General features: G+C 49.9%; 1 protein-coding gene across 1 annotated transcript; it reads right to left on the reverse strand.

Moving 5' to 3' along the window:
- Positions 1-2162: 2162 nt before the first annotated feature.
- Positions 2163-14325, reverse strand: DDRGK1 (DDRGK domain containing 1). Its single transcript, XM_042931482.1, has 9 exons — positions 14160-14325; positions 12791-12997; positions 11401-11513; positions 11069-11170; positions 7829-7951; positions 7507-7545; positions 4907-4963; positions 4345-4393; positions 2163-3966 (listed from the first exon to the last, which is right to left on the reverse strand). Exons 1-9 carry the CDS (start codon positions 14323-14325, stop codon positions 3800-3802), a joined length of 1023 nt encoding a protein of 340 aa, XP_042787416.1. The 3' UTR covers positions 2163-3799.
- Positions 14326-18519: the final 4194 nt, after the last annotated feature.

Genomic DNA, 18519 nt, shown 5'->3' on the forward strand with positions numbered 1-18519 from the left:
AGGGTCCAGCTTTTTTAGCCCCTTTTCTGAAGTTTATCTTGAGCCAAGGATCATGAAGCCATCTAGGGCTCATTGTGTTATTTTTAAAAATATTTTACTTTTAGTGGCACCTGGGTGGCTCAGTTGGTTCAACTTTGGCTCAGGTCATGATTTCATGATTTTTCAGGGGTTCGTGAGTTCGAGTCCCACCCACATCGAGCGCTGTGCTGTCAGTGCATAGCCTACTTTAGATCATCTGTCCCCCTCTCTGCCCCACACCAGCTCCCACTCTCTCTCTCTCTCAAAAATAAACATTTATTGGGGCGCCTGGGTGGCTCAGTCGGTTAAACTGCTGACTTAGGCTCAGGTCATGATCTCGCGGTCCCTGAGTTCGAGCCCCGCGTCAGGCTGTGTGCTGACAGCTCAGAGCCTGGAGCCTGTTTCAGATTCTGTGTCTCCCTCTCTCTGACCTTCCCGTTCATGCTCTGTCTCTCTCTGTCTCAAAAATAAATAAACATTAAAAAAAAATTTAAAAAAAATAAAATAAACACTTATTTAAGAAATAATTATATTTACACCCTTCAAATTATCTTCTCCACAAGAAAGAATGAAAAAAAAGACCACCCATTTTGTAGAAGGTAGATGTGTTGGCAACAAGGAAGACAAGATCAACAGGCTTATTAGAAGGATGACCTAAGGGATCTACCACAGTTATTTCTGTAATCTGGTCAGTTAATAAACAACTACTTTCAGGGACACCTGGGTGGCTCAGTCAGTTAAGCACTCAACCCGATTTTGGTTCAAGTCATGATCTCACAGTTCCTGAGTTTGAGCACACATTGGGCTCTGTGCTTACAATGCAGAGACCACTTGGGATTCTCTTTCCCTCTCTCTCTGGCCCTCCCCCACTCACATGCGTGTGTGTGCTCTCTCAAAAATAAACAAACTAAAAATAAATAAATAAATAAGTAAATGACTTCTTTCAAATTGAAAAAACTTACTTTTAAGTAATCTCTACACCCATTGTGGGACTTGAATTTACAATCCTGAGATCAAGACTGGCATGCTCCACCCACTGAGCCAGCCAGGCGCCCCTTATTAATTTTAAGCTTTTTTTTTTTTTTTTTTTTTTTTACGAGAAACTTTCAATATAAAAATAGGAGTATAACCTACATGTACCCATTACCCAGCTTTTACAATTTTTCAACTTATGGCCAATCTTTTAACCATTTTTGAAAAGTCAAGTTGTATTATATGGCTCTCCCACCACAGGCTTGTCAATAATAGGCCTTGGGGTGCCTGGCTGGCTCAGTTGGTTGGGCGTTCAACTTCAGCTCGGGTCATGATCTCACAGTTTGTGGGCTCAAGCTCCATGTTGGGCTCTGTGCTGACAGCTTTGGATTCTGTGTCTCCCTCTCTCTCTGCCCTTCCCCCACTCACAGTCTCTGTCTCTCTCAAATAAATAAGCATTAAAAAAAAATAACAGGCCTTGAAGGTCCATGAAAAAGAGACGTTGTGATAGAACAAAACTGAACTGGGCTCTACTGGGAGCAAGTGGCATCAAAACAGGCCTGTCAAACTGGGCTATAAAGATAAGGCACCCAGAACAAGCATAATGAGCGTTTTGTAACTTGGGAACTCCAAAATCAGAATTTACCTGATGAGCTGGAAACAACAGTCAAGTGTTTCTGATGTGGAGGGGGGACCTAATGATGAAAAAGGGGCCACACAACTAAAGGACTCAGGGTCACAGTGAAGTCCTGGGTCCCTGCTTCTGAATCACCATCCTTCATATATATGCATCCTCAGCCATCTGAGATAATCATGCTGGGGCTCCAGGAGAAGTGAAAACTACCCTCAGGAAGCAAAAGAAATAAAAGCAGAGCCAGTGAATAAGCAAATGTAAATCATGATATTGAAATGTTTATAATCAGTTTCAGTATCACACACATAGATCAGTAATGTCATTGTTTTAACACCAGGTCTACTTTTTAAGATGTAAAAGCATTTAAAATAATTTCATGTATTAAATTTGGGGGATTTAAATGCTTAGAAGTATTTAAGTAATAATTGTTTAAATGCTTGAGAAATTACAAGTGGTTAAACCTGAAAGTTTTCATGTACTAATTGTGAAAGCGCTTTATACATATTTAGAAACATGTTAATCACTATTTCAAGAACTGTCCATTTGATAAATTTATTAGATTAGTAGGTTGATCACTAAATAATGCACAAGGGGTCACAGGTTTTTTCCTCCACACTAAGTGGGACATAAAGGGTTTTCGAAAGCTTCCAGGATGTGAGAAAGGGAATTTCCTTTTCCTCACTCTTGGCCTGTGGACTGTGTCCTGAGGGTGGAATGCAGGTGCTAAGACTCCTAGTCATCCTGCCACCTGGATAGAAGTGGCTAAGGACAAGTGAGGGAAAGGACGGAAGAGACCTTGCTCTGTAAGAAGCCCTTTCTGGTGGGGTCTTATTCTGATTCCCCTAGTCCAGAATGCAATCTGGCATGAGACTGTTCACAACTCCCCAGGTGCTTCCAATGGGCAACCAGGGCCCAGAACCATCCATCACTCAGACTGTAAGCCCCCTTTTCCCTTTGTAATTTTATGTTTCGTTCTGACACTAACGGTGCCTATATCTGTTCCTTCTCTCTCCTACTGGATTACGGGCTCCCAGGCAGTGCACGTGGCCCTTCCTAGCTCCAGGTGACTCCCAAGTGCCTGCTGCTGACGGAAGCAGCAGAGTCAGACCTCACTTGGAATTTAGGTACTATAGTTAATACTTACGGCACCAAATGAGTCAAAATCATCCTTGACAACACTCAGGAAGGCTCCACCCTAAAGCCTAATGTCCTGTCTCCGCATAATCATCCACACGGTTTCCTTCAGGGTGAGAACAGAAAGCTGCCTCCTCTACCAGGCACGAGAGGAAGTAGGTGGTTTATGTTTAGGGGCAATGTTGCATAAAAAATACACCTTTAAATACATGCCTCACCCTCAGCACAGCAGGATGCACACGCCATGAACAGCCTACAGGAACTAGAGTGACTGACCCTACAGGAGACACACATCTCCCATCTCACACCCACTCCTGAGCATATGGTCCTTACATCCACCGGTGGGTGGAATCGCCCACACCATTTAAACTTTGTTGAGGATGCAGAGCTAAATTCATGCGATGGACTGTAGGAAGCACATCTCTCCACTGTACAATTCCTTCCAGCTCAAGTAGGTTCCCCGCTTCCTTCCACCTGCCCAGCCTCTCTCCCTCCCTGACTGCCCTTCCCTCCCTCTTAAAGGCCGATGTCCCTTAGGATTCTATCCTTGGCACTTCACTCTTCTCCTTAAGGGCTCTCAGCACTCTATAGGGCTCCTGAATCCATCCATGTAAGCAACAGTGAGACCTCCCTCCCCAGTTAGGGGAGATGTGGCCCTAAGGTTGCTCACTTTTGCTCTGGGAAGGTTGCTCTGAGGCAGGGAGAGAAAGAACTCATCTATGTAGGGTACAAAGGAACACAATAAATGCTCAATATTCTTTTTAAATGAATGAATGCATAAGAATGGGACTTTCACCACAGGGCTCCTCCCACCCCCACCCACCCTGGATATAATTTGAGGACTAGGCTTCACTTGCTCATCTGGAATCTCAGGCCAGGCCTTCTGTCATACCAAGCCACACCAAGCTCAGCAGTGCTCACAGGTCTTTAATCTATAACTGCCTGGCCACATTCCATCTTTCCCCCAGGATGGTGGGGAGGGACCAAGATGTATGGCCAGGTAGGCTGTACCAGCTCCCAGTCCAAAAGGGAAGGGCTAGGTCAAGCTGGGGCCTGGACAGGGGGCTCCTGGCCCCAGGCGATGAGGGAGTTGCTGGCCTGCGCAAGTTCGGTGATGGACACCCGGCCCCGCTGTCGGATGAAGTTAGCCACAGCAGTCAGTTCCTCGGGGGTTATGTAGATGAACTTGCCCCTGTCGTCAATCACACCTGTGGAGACAGGAGGGTTGTGGGGCTGAGCCCAGCCCTCTAAGCCCCCCTCCCCACCACTGCATAAGAATGCCTACCCAGCCACCCCTTTCTGGCTCAGAGCCCTCCAGGCTTGCCTGCCTGCCTGGCCTCCCCTGGCTGCATCCAATCGTGGCTAGGTGAGTCAAATCAGGCTGTCCCTGTCACCCTGAGCCACTCCCAGGCCTGGGCATATCCCTCTGCTCTGCGCCCTTCCTGCATGCACACCACTTCCCCATCCAGGGCTGGGAGTGGGGAGTCATCTGGCCTCTGGAACAAGTCCCTGCCAGGCCCTCTGTGGCTAGACACCCACCCCCCTCCCAGGTCAGGGTCTATGGCAAATGGTTCTCATCCCCTCACCTGTCAGAGCCCCCTCAGCCAGCAGGTCTTGGATGCGGTTTATGGTGTCCTACGAGAAGAACAAGTCTCAGAGCAGAGACGGGCACTGCCATCCTCAGAAGACAGTCACAATCGCCCTCCGACCACAGCCGACTCTCCTCCCCTCCTTCTCATGGCCGCCCCCACGTGACTCTGTGCTTCTCCTTTGGAGGGGCCTAGGGGAGACAGGACTCTGGTCTTGGGGCCCTGTAAGACCCCTGAGAGAGGCTCACTTCAAGGCAGGAGAGGAGAGGTGGGGATGTCTGGCCACGAAGGCTGGCATAGCCTGTTTGCAAGACAGTTATCAAGGTAACTGGGTTTGGGCTGCCTCAGTTACAGGGGCTGCTGGAGTGATGGGGTTTGGGCTTTTTTCTTTTTCCTCCATCGAGTAGAAACACAGGATTCCTGGGGTGCCAAAGATTCCTACAGTCTACTCTTGCTTGGGGACATCAATACCCCATCTTTCAGGCGGGCCCCCTCTGACAGCCATACGGGCCCCGTGGCCACATTTCACGTAGCAGGCCACCCACCTTCAAGGGCTTACCTGAGTCCGTAGGCCCACCTGGGAAGCCAGGTCTTCCAAGAGCACGACCTTGGACTGCTGCAAAGAGGGGAGAGGAGAGAGAGGGGGACCTTGGGCAAAGCTGCTCGGCATAGAAGCCCTCTGAGGTTGGCATGCCCACCTGCTCTGCCCTGGTGGCTGGCTAAGCAGGCTACATGCTCCCATGGGACAGCCTTGTTCCGCTCACACACTACTCACACGCTCTCCCAGTTGCCTGTACACAGGCACACACGCACTCATAAACTCTCTTGTGCCCCTGCTTGCAGGGAGGGATCTGCCCAAACCACCACCTGCCCCATGAGCCACCTCCTGGCCTGGGGACTACCCTGGGACAGACACACATGAAGAGCTGAGTGCCGCTGCTACCTTCTCCTCTGCATCCGGCCATATCATTTCAACATCATGTACAGGCCAAAAAGGGAAGCACCACAGAGATGAAGCCAGGGGCTGACAATTGCCAGAAGCTGACTAAAAAACTCCCTAGGACCTGTGTATGCTGAACACAAGGCCAAGGAGCTGAGGTGTATGTATGTGGGAAGGAGGGTGCAGAGGTGCAAAAGACACATCCCCTGCCTGAGCTCAAGGCTGGCCGGGTAGACAGGTGAAAGCAGATGAGAAGCCCGGATGAGCCAGGGTCTTGGCAGAAGCAGTACAGCTCGGCTTGTCTCACCTTTGTTCACTGCCCCTGGCCTAGAGATCCCTGCGACCATGACATGCCACACTTTTCACCATCCCCTTCACACTGCTGAGGCACTATGCTCACCCTTAAAATAACTATGGCTAAATTTGCTCAGTGCTTTCCATGCACTACCATGCTGTGTGTGCTTCCCTCTCACCCTCAGTAGAAAGTTTAGTTCCCGGGGTGGGGGGAGGGGGAAGTGCAGGTGCTGCCGAGGCTCTACCTCTGGGTCCTACACATGCATCTGCGCCTGCCTCCTCTCCAGACAGCATAGCATGTGACTCGAGAGAAGGCGGTCTTTTGCGTTTCCAGGAATCTTCCATAGCGAATCAGCTGGGGGAGGAGTGACACGGTGACACCTCCTCAGCTGCAGATAGCATGTGACTGTTCAAAATGCCAAACTGAACGTTCAGGCGGGGAGGCAAGTGAGCGGCAGTTGGGCCAGGGGGTGGCGAGCACAAAGTGACCTGGCCAGCTGACCTCTACCTACAAAGCAGGGAGCAGGCGCGGGGTTCTCAGTGATAGCTCCGAGTGTGAACATGGAGTCACCCTCTTAAGACCCGGCCCAAGGGGCTGCTGGGGTCAAGAGTATGTTTAGAAAAACAAACCAACCCACTCAGCCCTGGTCAGGAAAGAGAGGGGACTGACAACCTGGAGGAGCCTGGAGGAAGGCAGGTGGGCTGTATTCCAGAAGTCCTCCTCCCTGCCGACAACAGCGCTGGGAGGATCAACTGGCACGGGCCGGAAAGACCTCCAGGGTCCAGAGGAGTCTGGAGAACCCCCGGAAAATGGCCTCTGCAAGCAAGCGCTGCAACTGCCGCAGGGGGGGCGGGCCCTTACTCAGGTCTCTGCAGAGGAGAGGGGGAGCTAACGCTAGCGATCAAAGCTTTCCTGAAGGAGACTCAAGACCATGTTGCTGTCCGCTGGGTAGGTGGGGACGGCAGGTTCCAAACAGCAGCAGGAAAGTGTGAGAGAGGTCCTGCTGGCCCTCGAAGGTGCCAGCGTGGAGAACCGGCAGAGAATGGGCTGTATCAGAGGGGAACGGCGCTCTCTCCCTCCCAGTAACACCCGGCCCCCAGGCTGTGAGCACGGCTCCTCACCGCTGGGAGGAGTCTGAACCCTGTTCCCTTTGGAAGAGGTGGGGGGGAGGATTATGCAAGGCCTGGCTCCTTGGCACCCCCTAGTAGCACCCCCACTGCCGCCCCCACTCCCTCTGTACCCCTTCCCTCAGCCGCCTCTGCACCTGTGAGCTGCACTTGAAAACCTCTCCCCTTGTCGCATCCTTCGTGGGAGAGAAGTTGCTTAGCAGCAAAGCAGAGCAGGACGTGCTTATGCAACCCGGAGCAGTACCCGGTGCGGCTACAGACAGAGTGGGGCACACGTGCCGCCCCGCCCTCGATTCCAAAGGAAACATCATCCTGTTTCCCTGAAGACCCAAGTTCCCGGTCAGGAACACATGGCAAGAGATACTTGTTTCAACTCAGTGGAGGCTCAGTGTGACAGAACTGACAGAAAACACATGTGAAGAAACCTGAAAACACAGTGACTCACTGAGCGTGGGGTCTGAGGAGCAGGGAGACTGTCAAACCCTGACTGTGAGGAAGTGATTGAAGGCTCAGGCCTCCCACACAGACCGGGTCCCTCTCCACTGTCAGAGGAGAGCGAGGTCTGCCAGGAGCGGGCAGCTCAGACTCTCCGGTCCCCCACCCATGCCTGCACAAGCACGAATAAGCTGCCCGTACCCTGACTCCAGTCTGCTCCCTCCAGGCCGAGAGAGCACACATCTCACACACACACACACACACACACACACACACACACACACACACACACACGACTCACACGTGACACACACGCGTGAGGCAGGGGGCAGACACCCAGGCTCTGTCCGGTGGCTTCTTACCTTTATGTAGTTGATGAACTCTGTCAGGAAGCTGTGGGACTAGAGGGGCAGAGAAATCAGGGTGAATGTCTCCCCTGCAGGGGCCACAGGGGTCTACGCCTACCCACCAGCCTGTGTGAGCAGAGCCTCCCAGAGCGAGGGGTGGGAGGCACCACCTCTCCTGAGGACGAGGCCTCTGGCTGCTAGAGGCTGCTGGGCCTGATGCCCACCCACTTCTCACTGCCTGACAAGGGTGGCAGGCGAGGAGCAATGGGGCATCTGGGATGGGGTGGTGGGCTTGGTGGGCATGGGGAGGGGCTTCCCAGGGGCAGTGTGGACCCACCTGTTCCTCAGTCATGGTCTCACCCACACCTTCCTCCTCCACCACGAAGGCCTCCTTCAGTTTCAGGTACTCCTCATGTTCCCGCTGGGCCTGCTCCTCCCGGGCCTTTCTCTCTTCCTCCTCCTGTGGACAAGAGTCAGGTACTGTGGGGCAGGTGCCCACCCCATCCCTATTCTGGGCTCTGCTGCCCCCACAGCGCACCAGGGCACACAGTCCAGCCCTCTCTCAGTTCCTTCAAGACTCTGCTCTCTCAACCTCAAGCTGAGCTGCAGGCAGAGGCCCCTCTTCTCACCAGTTTCATTACCTCCCAGACACATGCTGCTCAGCCCCCTCTCCTTGAAAATCCTCCCGTGACCCCACCCCACAGTACCTTGCAATCACCCCCCCTCCTTCTCTTCCTGTCATGTCTGAACTTTGTGGACAAACGCCCAGGCTCCATTTCCTCATCACCCTTTCACCCCTCCTGCCTACTCCAGTCTGACTTCTCCACCAAAACAAGTGCTACAGTCCCACCCCTGCCCTCCATCCCACCAAATCCAAGGGACAACCATCAGCCTCACAGCCTCTTAGTGGTGCCGGGAGAGCTGACCATTTCCTCTTCCCTTGCTTGGCTTGCAGACCCTACCCTCTCCAGGACTTCCTCCTGCTCCTTGGGCCATTCTCCCCACCTCCTCCTTGCTCAGCCCTGTTCCCCGCCCCCCCCCTTCCTCGGGTCACCTTGCCATGCCCACAGCATCAACAACCATCTCCTCGCCAGTGACTGCCACAGTTGTACCCCTGCCCAGATCTTTCCTCCCACGTGACACATCCACTGGGCCATCTCACAGGCACTTCAAATTGCATATGTCCCAGAAAGACCCTGTGATCTACTCCCCACACGTCCGGTCCTCCTCCTGGGTCCCTGGCTCAGTGAGTCACACAGCCATCTGGCCACCTGGTCAGAAATAAAGTCCTATCTACCACTTCTGCCTTCAACTTCCGGAAAACTTCTCAGTCCATCCGTGTTGCTCAATCACCACCACCACCTAGTGCCATAGCCTCCCCCCAAGTCATCCTATTTTCCACAGCTCTCAAGAAGATCTTTTTAAAACACATAGCTAAAGTTGGGGCAAAGAACATAGAAAATGAACCTGGTGCATCTTGTGGTGCCAGAAAGAAAGTACTCAGGAAACCAAACAATGAAGTTACGTCAAAGGTACATGGGAGCCAATCGTGAGAGCTCCCAATGGTCTATATAATAAGATAAGACAGTATTGGACTCTAACACAACATACAAAATAAATATCCTCTAGTCTGTGTAGATATAAACAAACAATTATATAAATAAAAAAGAAAAAGTATAGCTCTGGAACAAAAAAATTCCCAATACTTTGTGTAGATACTCTCCCCTGAAAGAGGTGGAGAATAACTCTACCCACCCCTTAAGTGTGGGCTGTGCACAGCGACTTGTTTCCAAAGAAGTACAGCAAGGAAAGAGTTAACATTCCAGTGCAGAAATCTGGCAAATACAACCTGAGCCAAGCAATCAAGGTTAACATCAGTAAAGACAAGCTGACAACATGTATCTTTGATACAATGAGAACGGCACTTCACCTGTGACCTTCCTCCCAGAAACCCATAAGCCCAGTCCAATTATGAGAAAAAAACCCATCAGCTGAACGCAAACTGAGGAATGTTCTATAATATTTGCCTGATATTCCTCAAAACTATCAACGTCATCAAAAGCAAGGAAAACCTGAGAAAATGTCACAACCCAGAGAAGCCTAAGGAGACATGGTAACTAAATGTAATGTGGTATCCTGGATGCAACCCTGGAAAAGGAAAAGGAAAAGGAAAAGGAAAAGGAAAAGGACAAGGAAAAGGAAACTGGAGGAAAATTAATGAAATCTGAATAATGTATGGGGTTTAGTTAAAACAACGTATACTGGGGCGCCTGGGTGGCTCAGCTGGTTAAGCATCCAACTTTGGCTCAGGTCATGATCTCACGGTTCATGAGTTCAAGTCCCAAATCAAGCTCTCTGCTGTCAGCGCAGAGCCCACTTTGGATCTTCTGTTCCCCTCTTTCCTTGCCTCTCCCCTACTCGCATGCGCTCTCTTGCTCTCTCTCAAAAATAAACATCAACAAACAATGTGTCAGTACTGATTGTGAGAAATATACCACATTAAGATAAGATGCTAATAACGGGAAACTAGGTGCAGGAAAGGAGAATCCTTTCCTAAAGATCATTTAGGGTCCATTACACAATATCAATATTCAAAAAGGTAAAAAAATCCTTTCCACTAATGCCTCCTCTCTGCCGTGGTCTGGCCCATCTGCTATGGCACCCACAGCCAGGCTTTCTGCCATCCAGGGTCCCTGGACAATAGGACCAGTCAGAGGCCAAGGGCCAGCTTCCCCCAGCTGGGAAGCCCTCGCTCTCACTCTATATACACACCACAGCTTTGTGATGTTCCTTTTCTCAAGCACTCGTTCTCAGAAAGGGAGCCACTGGCAAACAAATGCTCATTAACCACCTTTACTGCAGAAGTCCCCATTCTCTGGGCATCTATCTTCTCCATGGCAGGCCCTAAACAGGACCTGGATCAGGCAGGATCCACCAACTCTTACAATGACCTCTAACAATTTCAAGGCCCTTAGGGTCCAGACCCCACCCCCTCTCTGACCCCTCTCCTTCTTGCTTACCTTGTTCCAGCCACTCTAGCCATCTCAATTTTCTTTAAATGCTCACTTTCCTTTAAACGGTATGCTCAATAAGCCAAATGAACAAAAATCCCCATCTCAGGGGCACCTGGGTGGCTCAGTCGGTTGAGCGTCCAACTTTGGTTCAGGTCATGATCTCGCTGTCTGTGAGTTTGAGCCCCGCATTGGGCTCTGTGCTGACAGCTCAGAGCCTGGAGCCTGTTTCAGATTCTGTGTCTCCCGTGCTCACTTCGGCAGCACAAATACTAAGATTCTGTGTCTCCCTCTCTCTCTTCCCCTCCCCGACCCATGCTCTGTCTCTCTCTCTCTCTCTGTCAAAAATAAATAAACATTAAAAAAAAAAAATCCCCATCTCAAGCTCTGCTTTTCAGCAGCAGCTTTATATAGGTTGTGTTTAGAGTTCAGGGCCAAATAAACCAGGCCCGCTCCTGAACCCAGTCCATGGCCCATCTTCTAGGTTAGGTGTGGGGAGCTGCACAGGAAGCAAGGCTGCCTGGTCAGGGCTCAGAAGTTGGGGGGGCGGGGGGGGTTTGCCTCACCTTTTGTTCCTCCTCCAGGCGAAGGCGCTCCTCCTCTTTCTTCCATTCTGCCTCACGCTGGGACTCAAGGCGTTTCCGCTCCTCACGTTCAGCCTCCTCTGCCTGGAGAGAGGCCTTTGTAGGGGGCATATTCCCACTCCCAACTAGAGTTTGCCCACCTCACAAACAGGCCAGGGAAGGTAATGACTGGGCTGGACCATAGACCCAAGCTGCAGGAGACAGAGCCAGGCAAGCAGCATGCAAAGAGCCCAAGGTAAGGTTCTGACATGGGGGACAAGAAAGGCAGGACCCTTTCCCATTTCCCAGAGCTGCACCCCATCCCTCCTGCTTGCCTCACGCTGGGCTTTTCGCGCCTGTTTTTCCTCTAACTTCCGTAGTTTCTTGGCTCCAATTTTCCCTGACAGGTGACTTTCCACTGGCTTCTCGATACCTTCTTCCTCTTGGGCTGAGAACAGTCAAAGAAAGACATTTCAGCTCCTGGAGAGGACCAATGAGGATGAGTCCATCCTACTCCTTGTTCTTCTCCACATTGTGGGGGGAGGGGGGATGGGATCCCCTTCCTCCCACCTGTAAATGTCACTAGCCCAGTTCTGCCCTCCAAAGACATCTGTCATGAACGTAGAAATTCACACTCTGAGTGCGTGTATGCCAAAAAGTGTGTGTAGAGTGTGTGTGTGTTGAGGATAGCAGATAAGGTGGGGTAAGGGTGAGAAAATGATGGGGCAAAGGAACAGATGATAACTTTAGATGCTGCATAGCCACAAAAAGGGAGGTGTTGGATTCCAATATCGGAGTGTCTGAAAATCACAGTCAGGCATATCTGGGCTTGCAGAGTTCTCTGGTTTGTTTCTGAGCCAAACCTCCAGGGAAGGATGGCCCCATGGGGAAATGTATCCCTCCAGGGAAGGATGGCCCCATGGGGAAATGCAACCCCACCTCATATCTGAAATTGTCCTCACTGTGGTCAGGAACGGCTGAGGGTTCTGGGCTCAACGCCTGGCCAAAAAAGATAGCTCCAACCCCAAGACTACCTAAAATTAAGGCTAGCTAAAGGTTAACTGTTGATGCTGGGGCAGCAGGAACGTCTGATCCCAAGTCTGAGACAAGGGGGATGGTACCACAGAGTGAGTCTTTTTTGAGTAAAAAGGGGCTAATTCCCAGAAGTACAAGGGCAAAAGCCCCAAATGCCTCTTCCTCAGGCTCACACCAGGTTTCAGCACTGGAGAAGAGGTATTTTTTCCCACAATCCCAGGGGCTCTATTGGTCTCTCAGGGATATGGACGCTTCTGTCAACAAATTTCTTCAACCTCAAACACAGGTGATCTCACTTCAGGAACTACAGAAGCTCTTGGCTAGGCACTCTGGCCCTAGAGTGAGGCTCTCAGAAAATGAGTGTGCCGAAACCACTAAGGCGCTGGGATATGAGAAGTAGACTAAGGAACTTTCTGGGTCAATCTGAAGACCTCTGCCCTCTTGCTTAGACACTGAAAACCAAGATAAAGGAAGAGGGGGCTGGCCTAATAGAATAGGGGTCAGGGTCCAGAACTGCTGGTTTCTGGGACCAAAGGATGGGTCTCAAGTATTCCCTACTCCAACTTTATCTTGTGGCTCCCAGACATGTCTCCCATACTCTAGCTTCACACTCCACTCTTCCATCCAGCTTTGGAGGTGCCCTTATGCCCTTAAACAGCCCCTTTCCCCTCCAGCCTGGGCCCCTCTCACCTGGGATGATGGCCTCCTCCTCATTCTCATCCACCTCTGCCCAGGCAATACGCTGAGCTCGACGCTGGGCCTGCAGGCGGCTGCCCAGGTCCCTCCGGCGCCGGGGCCTGCCCCCTGCTCTCTGCTCCTCGAGGTCCAGGGGCTGAGGCTGGGCCACTGAGCCTGCTACTACAGGCTGCTCCTCATTGTGCAACGACTCCTGGCCAGCTGTAGGGAAGAGAGGAACCACAACACTGTCTAGCAACCCAATCCACTTGATAGCAGGGGAGAACCCCGGATGTCTCACCCTCCACTTAACGTTCTCCAGGCTCCTGCTGCCCAAAGCACAAAGCCCCAATTTTCTCAGATATTAAGGCCTTTATAACCCAGACCCACACCTTGGTCCTATGCAGCAAGATCATCCGTTCCCTCTTGCCTTTGTCAATACCTTTCCATCTGGTCTGTCAGGATACTGCCACCCTGCAAGACAGAGATGAAGCCCTACCTCCTCCAGGAAGCTCACCCTGACCTCTCCAGACTTCATGTGAATGCCCACTGCAGGACTGCATCTATTGCTTGCCTCAACACCACCTGCCATAGTTTTATAAGGCATGCCAACCAGGAGCACACCTGCTCCCGGGGGCTGTGTGTTTCCTTCCAGGAAGACTTCTTGGCTATCTGCTTTACCTCAGCTTTCTCTCTCCTGCCCTTGGAGCGTGTAGGTGCTCTGAAGTAACTTGTGGGCCCAGGGAGGGGAAGAGACCATATATATACAAATCCACATAACGACAGGAAATGGGAAATGACGAGAGGAAGAGAATGATAGGAGTATCTGAACTGTACCCTGGCAGATGACATGGCCTCCTGGTCGGGGTACAGAACAGGGAAGGTGCTCTCTTTGAAGGGGAAGGACAGAGGCTCAGGTAGTTACAGCTCGTAGGTAAGCACAAAACACTCAAGTGCCCCCTTCTTGGCATCCACTCTGGAGCCGGCCTGGGTGGGACGGGAAACCCCTGCGGCCTCTCCGTTGGGTGCCCCAATGAGGGACGGGAGTGTGTCCGCCAGGGCCTGGCCCTCTGGGTCTGGAGTGTCGGAAGGCGAGAAGAGGAATTGAGAGAAGCTGTCTCTGAGGTTAGGAGAGAGGTGTAGAGCGCTGCCATCCAGGCGGCGAGTAGGGTTAGAACGCTACGTCTGCGCCCGCTCCCCGACGCGCAGGAATGCGCATGCGTGCAGCTGGCCTGAAGCGCGACGAGCGCCATCCGGCGCGGAGCAACTCGTCGGTCCAGGCAAGCAAGGCCAGCGCATGCGCAGAAGCCGCGGTGCGATGGCCTACAAAGGCTCAGGCCAGAGAACGCGGCCCCACCGGTCCTGGAGCGGCGGTATCTCTTACCTGCTGTTGCCCGGCCCCTGCTGCGAGTCAGGAAAAAGATAAGGCCGACAAGCAGAGCCGCTGCCACCAAGTATACCACGGGGCCCACCATGACGAAAGCTTTCAGGCGGAACAAGCTCTTCCACCCTGAGGCCCGGATCTCCCGGGCCCCGCCCAACGTCCACATGGCCCCTCCTATCCCCCCTCTAGACCCCGCCCACCACTCGGGGCTCCGCCCAGGCCGCACACTTCATCTCATTATTTTACCCTAAGGAATGTGGGAAGCATAAAAATACCCATTCCTTTAGGTGGAAATTATTGCAAACGGTTTTGTGCAGTGCGACAACATTTATATATGTTTTAAAAGCACTGAGCAATACCACACAGTGTTTATGAAAACATACATATGTGGAAAAAGTACAATAAGATGCTTAGGAATGATATACACCAACTTCAGGATAGAGGTTACCTTTGAGGGAAAGCCATGGATAGGATTAAGGGCAGAGATTTGCCTATATCTGTGACATATAATTTCATTAAAAGGGGAGAGGGGAGGAGACTAAATCTCCTATTTAGTGATATACTTTGGTATCCAGACCTGCAGTTTTATACCTATTTTAACATTAGGTTTATTATTTTAAATTAGCTTTATTAGACTAATATGAAAATTAGTGACCCAGTTTTCCATAGCGAGCACTCAAAATTTAAATACCCAGAGGAGATTTAAATTTCCAATTAATTCTTAAGAATTATTTAAAGGGCCGCCTGGGTGGTTCAGTTGGTTGAGCACCTGACTCTTGATTTTGGCTCAGATCATGCATGATCCCAGAGTTGTGGGATCAAGCCCCTTATTGGGGTCTGTGCTGAGAGTGAAGCCTGTTTAAAATTCTCTCTCTCCATCTGTCCCTCTCCCCTGCTTGTGCTCTCTCCCTCCCTCTCTAAAATAAAATTAAAAATTAAAAAAAAAAAAAGAATTACTTAAAAACTAGGAAAAAAATTATACTTCAATAAAGTTGTTTGAAAAAAAAAAAACAGGGGACAGGATGTGAACTCAAGAATTTTTTTTAATGTTTATTTATTTTGGGAGAGCGTGCAAGAGTGGGCAAAGGGGCAGAGAGAGGAGAGAGAGAATACCAAGCTGACAGTGCAGAGCCCCACATGGGGCTTGATCCCACAAACTGTGAAGTCATGTCCTGACCCAAAACCAAGAGTCAGATGTTTAACCAATTGAGCCAACCAGGCACTCTTCAAGATTTTTTAACAAGCAAATAGCAACTGCTGGGAATTTGCTGTAACAGTAATATGAAGTTTTTGTGTGTGTAATAACACAAAGATCAAAGGACCAATGGTATGAAGTGTAAGATTTGAAAAAAGATGGTACCATGTTAAAAGTTTAATATCTGTTATGTTGGAATATTGGGAACTTCAGCATCTATTTTATTATTTTCTGTAACTTTGGAAATTTCATAATTCACATTTTTAAATTTTAAGCAAGCAAACAGGCCAGGATAGGTGAAATAAAAATAGCAAATGTTTAAAATTGTTAAATTTGGGTAATGGGGCTTTTTTCCATATTTTGCTAAGTTTGACATTTTTGCATAAGTTGAAATTTCCCATAAAAAAGTTTTATTGAAAATTAAAAATTATGGCAGCGCCTGGATGGCTCAGTTGGTTGAGCATCCAACTCTTGAGTTCAGCTCAGGTCTTGATCCCAGGGTCCGTGGAATGGCGCCCCACTTCAGGCTCCACACCAAGCAGGAAGCCTGCTTGAGATTCCTTCTGTCTCCCTTTGCCTCTCTCCTCCTTGCTCACTCGCTCTCTCAAAAACAAAAACTAACAACAACAAAACACTAAAAAATACACAGGGCATGTGGCTGGCTCAATTGATCTCAGGGTCATGGGTTTGAGCCCCACATTGGATGTAGAGATTAATAAAATACATAAACTTCCTCTAAAACCTAAAAATTAAAACGTCATACATTTTTGTGTGTAATTTGCACATGCATAGAAAGTTTCTGGAAGGGCAAAGCAACAGCCAATAGAGAGAACTCTTCCTCGCTGCCTCAAACAGATATAATTTTTACAGCTTTCATTTAGTTCTCAGGTTCTCAGAATCCTGGAGCCCAAGCATGTCATTAAGATTTGTGGAGGGGGTGGAAGACAGCAGGGAGAACAGGGAGACAGCTGCTGCCGCCCGGGTCTAGGTATGAACAAAATAGGGCTGGGTTCATGACAGTAGCAGTGGGGGTAGAGAGGAGGGGACTGACTGAAGAACTATTTCAGAGGTAGAATTGACAGGACCTCACGAGCTCCTTTGAGAGCAAGAATCATCCTTCTTTGCTTAACGGGATTTCCCTCACAACGGAAGGGTGTGTGATTCCAAAGAGATTTCCCGTTATATTCCTTACTAAATTTTAGGAGGTAAAAATTCACATAGTTGAACTCAAGCATAGTTCGTTTAATGAACTACTGCAATCCCCTTTCGCTCTCTTCTAACTATGAACTTGACTGTCTCTTTATACCTTCGCTTATCAGTTAAATCAGTACATTTCTTTTCCGTTTTGTTGTTGACTAGGAGGATCTCTGTCATTGCAAACAAGAGTTCCGACTAAAGATTACATATACACAAACTTTTGCATGAATTACAGGTATTCATGTATCTCCTCTCTCCCCACAAGCTCTTATACTCCTAGGCCTTCAGCTTTAGAGTGAGGTGTAGCTAAAGCGAATACCCACTCACAATATTCCCTGCTTAATAACCCTTTATGGGCTCCAACGGTTTGCTGGGTGACTGTCCACACCTCTCCAACCTCAGTGATGATTCCCCTAGCACCCAGTGCTCCCAGGGTCCTTCCACTGACCATATTGCATGGTATTTGTTTGTGTGGTACAGGGACACACCTCCCAGGCGAAGAGCTTCTTGTCTGAGGCTGTAGCTGAAGCTTTCCACAACCAGGAGTTCAGCTTTGCTCCCTGGGGAGAGCTCCCCTGGGGATTCCCAATGACATCATGAAGAAGGAAGACAGATGACACAAAGGAAGGGCCACTCACTCCCTGAATCTAACCCACTATGTTCAGACGAACTCCAAGGACCCTCGTACATTGCCTCATCAAATTGCCTAAACAGGAAACTTCAGACCCCATCCCCCCACCACCACAGGGCACAGTAATGCCTTTTGGCCTCTGCAACATTCCTGCTATGGTAACGTCATTGAGCAAAGGTTTTTAGAGAACATGGGAATTTTTCGATATTCCCTGACAAATTTGAGGGTCTAAAAAAAAAGGGGATTATCAGAGGACAAGAACATTAAGCAAAATAACTCATCCAGGCACTGACAGACCTCTGACTTCTGATGCTCTGTCAGGAGTTTCCTCACCAGTAAAGAACCACCCTGAATCTGCCCTTGCTGAGTCCCTGGAGGAAGGAGACAGGTGATTTGTTCACTGGGGATGTCAGCAGTGGGTCAAGGCCTCTGGTACAGGTGGGTCTGCTGGGGGCACTCCCTACTCTTTGTACTGTCAGGGAGAAAGAACTTCCTCTGTCCTACAGTCCTCCTAGAAGGATTTAGAATCAAATTGACATGAGAGATTAAGAGGAGAAAACCACATTAAAAAAATTTTTTTTAGTGTTTTTGAGAGATAAAGAGAGACAGAGACAGAGCGTGAACAGGGGAGGAGCAGACAGATAGGGAGACACAGAACCAGAAGCAGGCTCCAAGCACAGAGCCTGATGCGGGGCTCAAACTCACAAACCGCAAGATTGTGACCTGGGACGAAGTCGGACGTTCAACTGGCTGAGCCACCCAGGCGCCCCGAGAAAAATCACATTTAAAAGGCATGTGTACAGGGAATCCACATAGACAAGACATTCCAAGACAATGAAATTGCTGCCTCCAATAAGACAAAGGGGCAATGTGAGGCTCACTAGGAGGAGAAGGGGTAGGGGACTGAGGATACAAAGGGAAGAAAACTCATTAGCAAGGTGAAAAGAGATATTTGGAAAAAACAAGGTTGCTCTATTATGCAGATAAATGCCTTCATAAAGGGGGGGGGGTCTCTGTTAATTAATACTTCTCTTCCTGTTGCAGACTCTCCTTTCCAATGTAAATTTAGGCAGTTGGGGGGGTGGGGTGGGGAGATAGAGAGCATTTCCTGCATCAATTGCGTTTTCATTACTTTTAACTTGGAATAATCTTTGTGCCACAGTGGCACATTTTGGGGCATCTCATCCTGTACCCCTTCACTGTTTTCGGGATGCAAAGAACTGGCTGAGGCAGTGGGCATGGAGAGGCATGATGGATCTGAGAGGCTGTAGGGATGAGGGAATGAGGGAGTCAAAACACGGAGGTCTCAAGCCTGGGAGACAGGTGAAAAGACCAGG

The sequence above is a fragment of the Panthera leo genome, chromosome A3, assembly GCF_018350215.1.
Source record: "Panthera leo isolate Ple1 chromosome A3, P.leo_Ple1_pat1.1, whole genome shotgun sequence".
NCBI classification, from domain to species: domain Eukaryota; kingdom Metazoa; phylum Chordata; class Mammalia; order Carnivora; family Felidae; genus Panthera; species Panthera leo.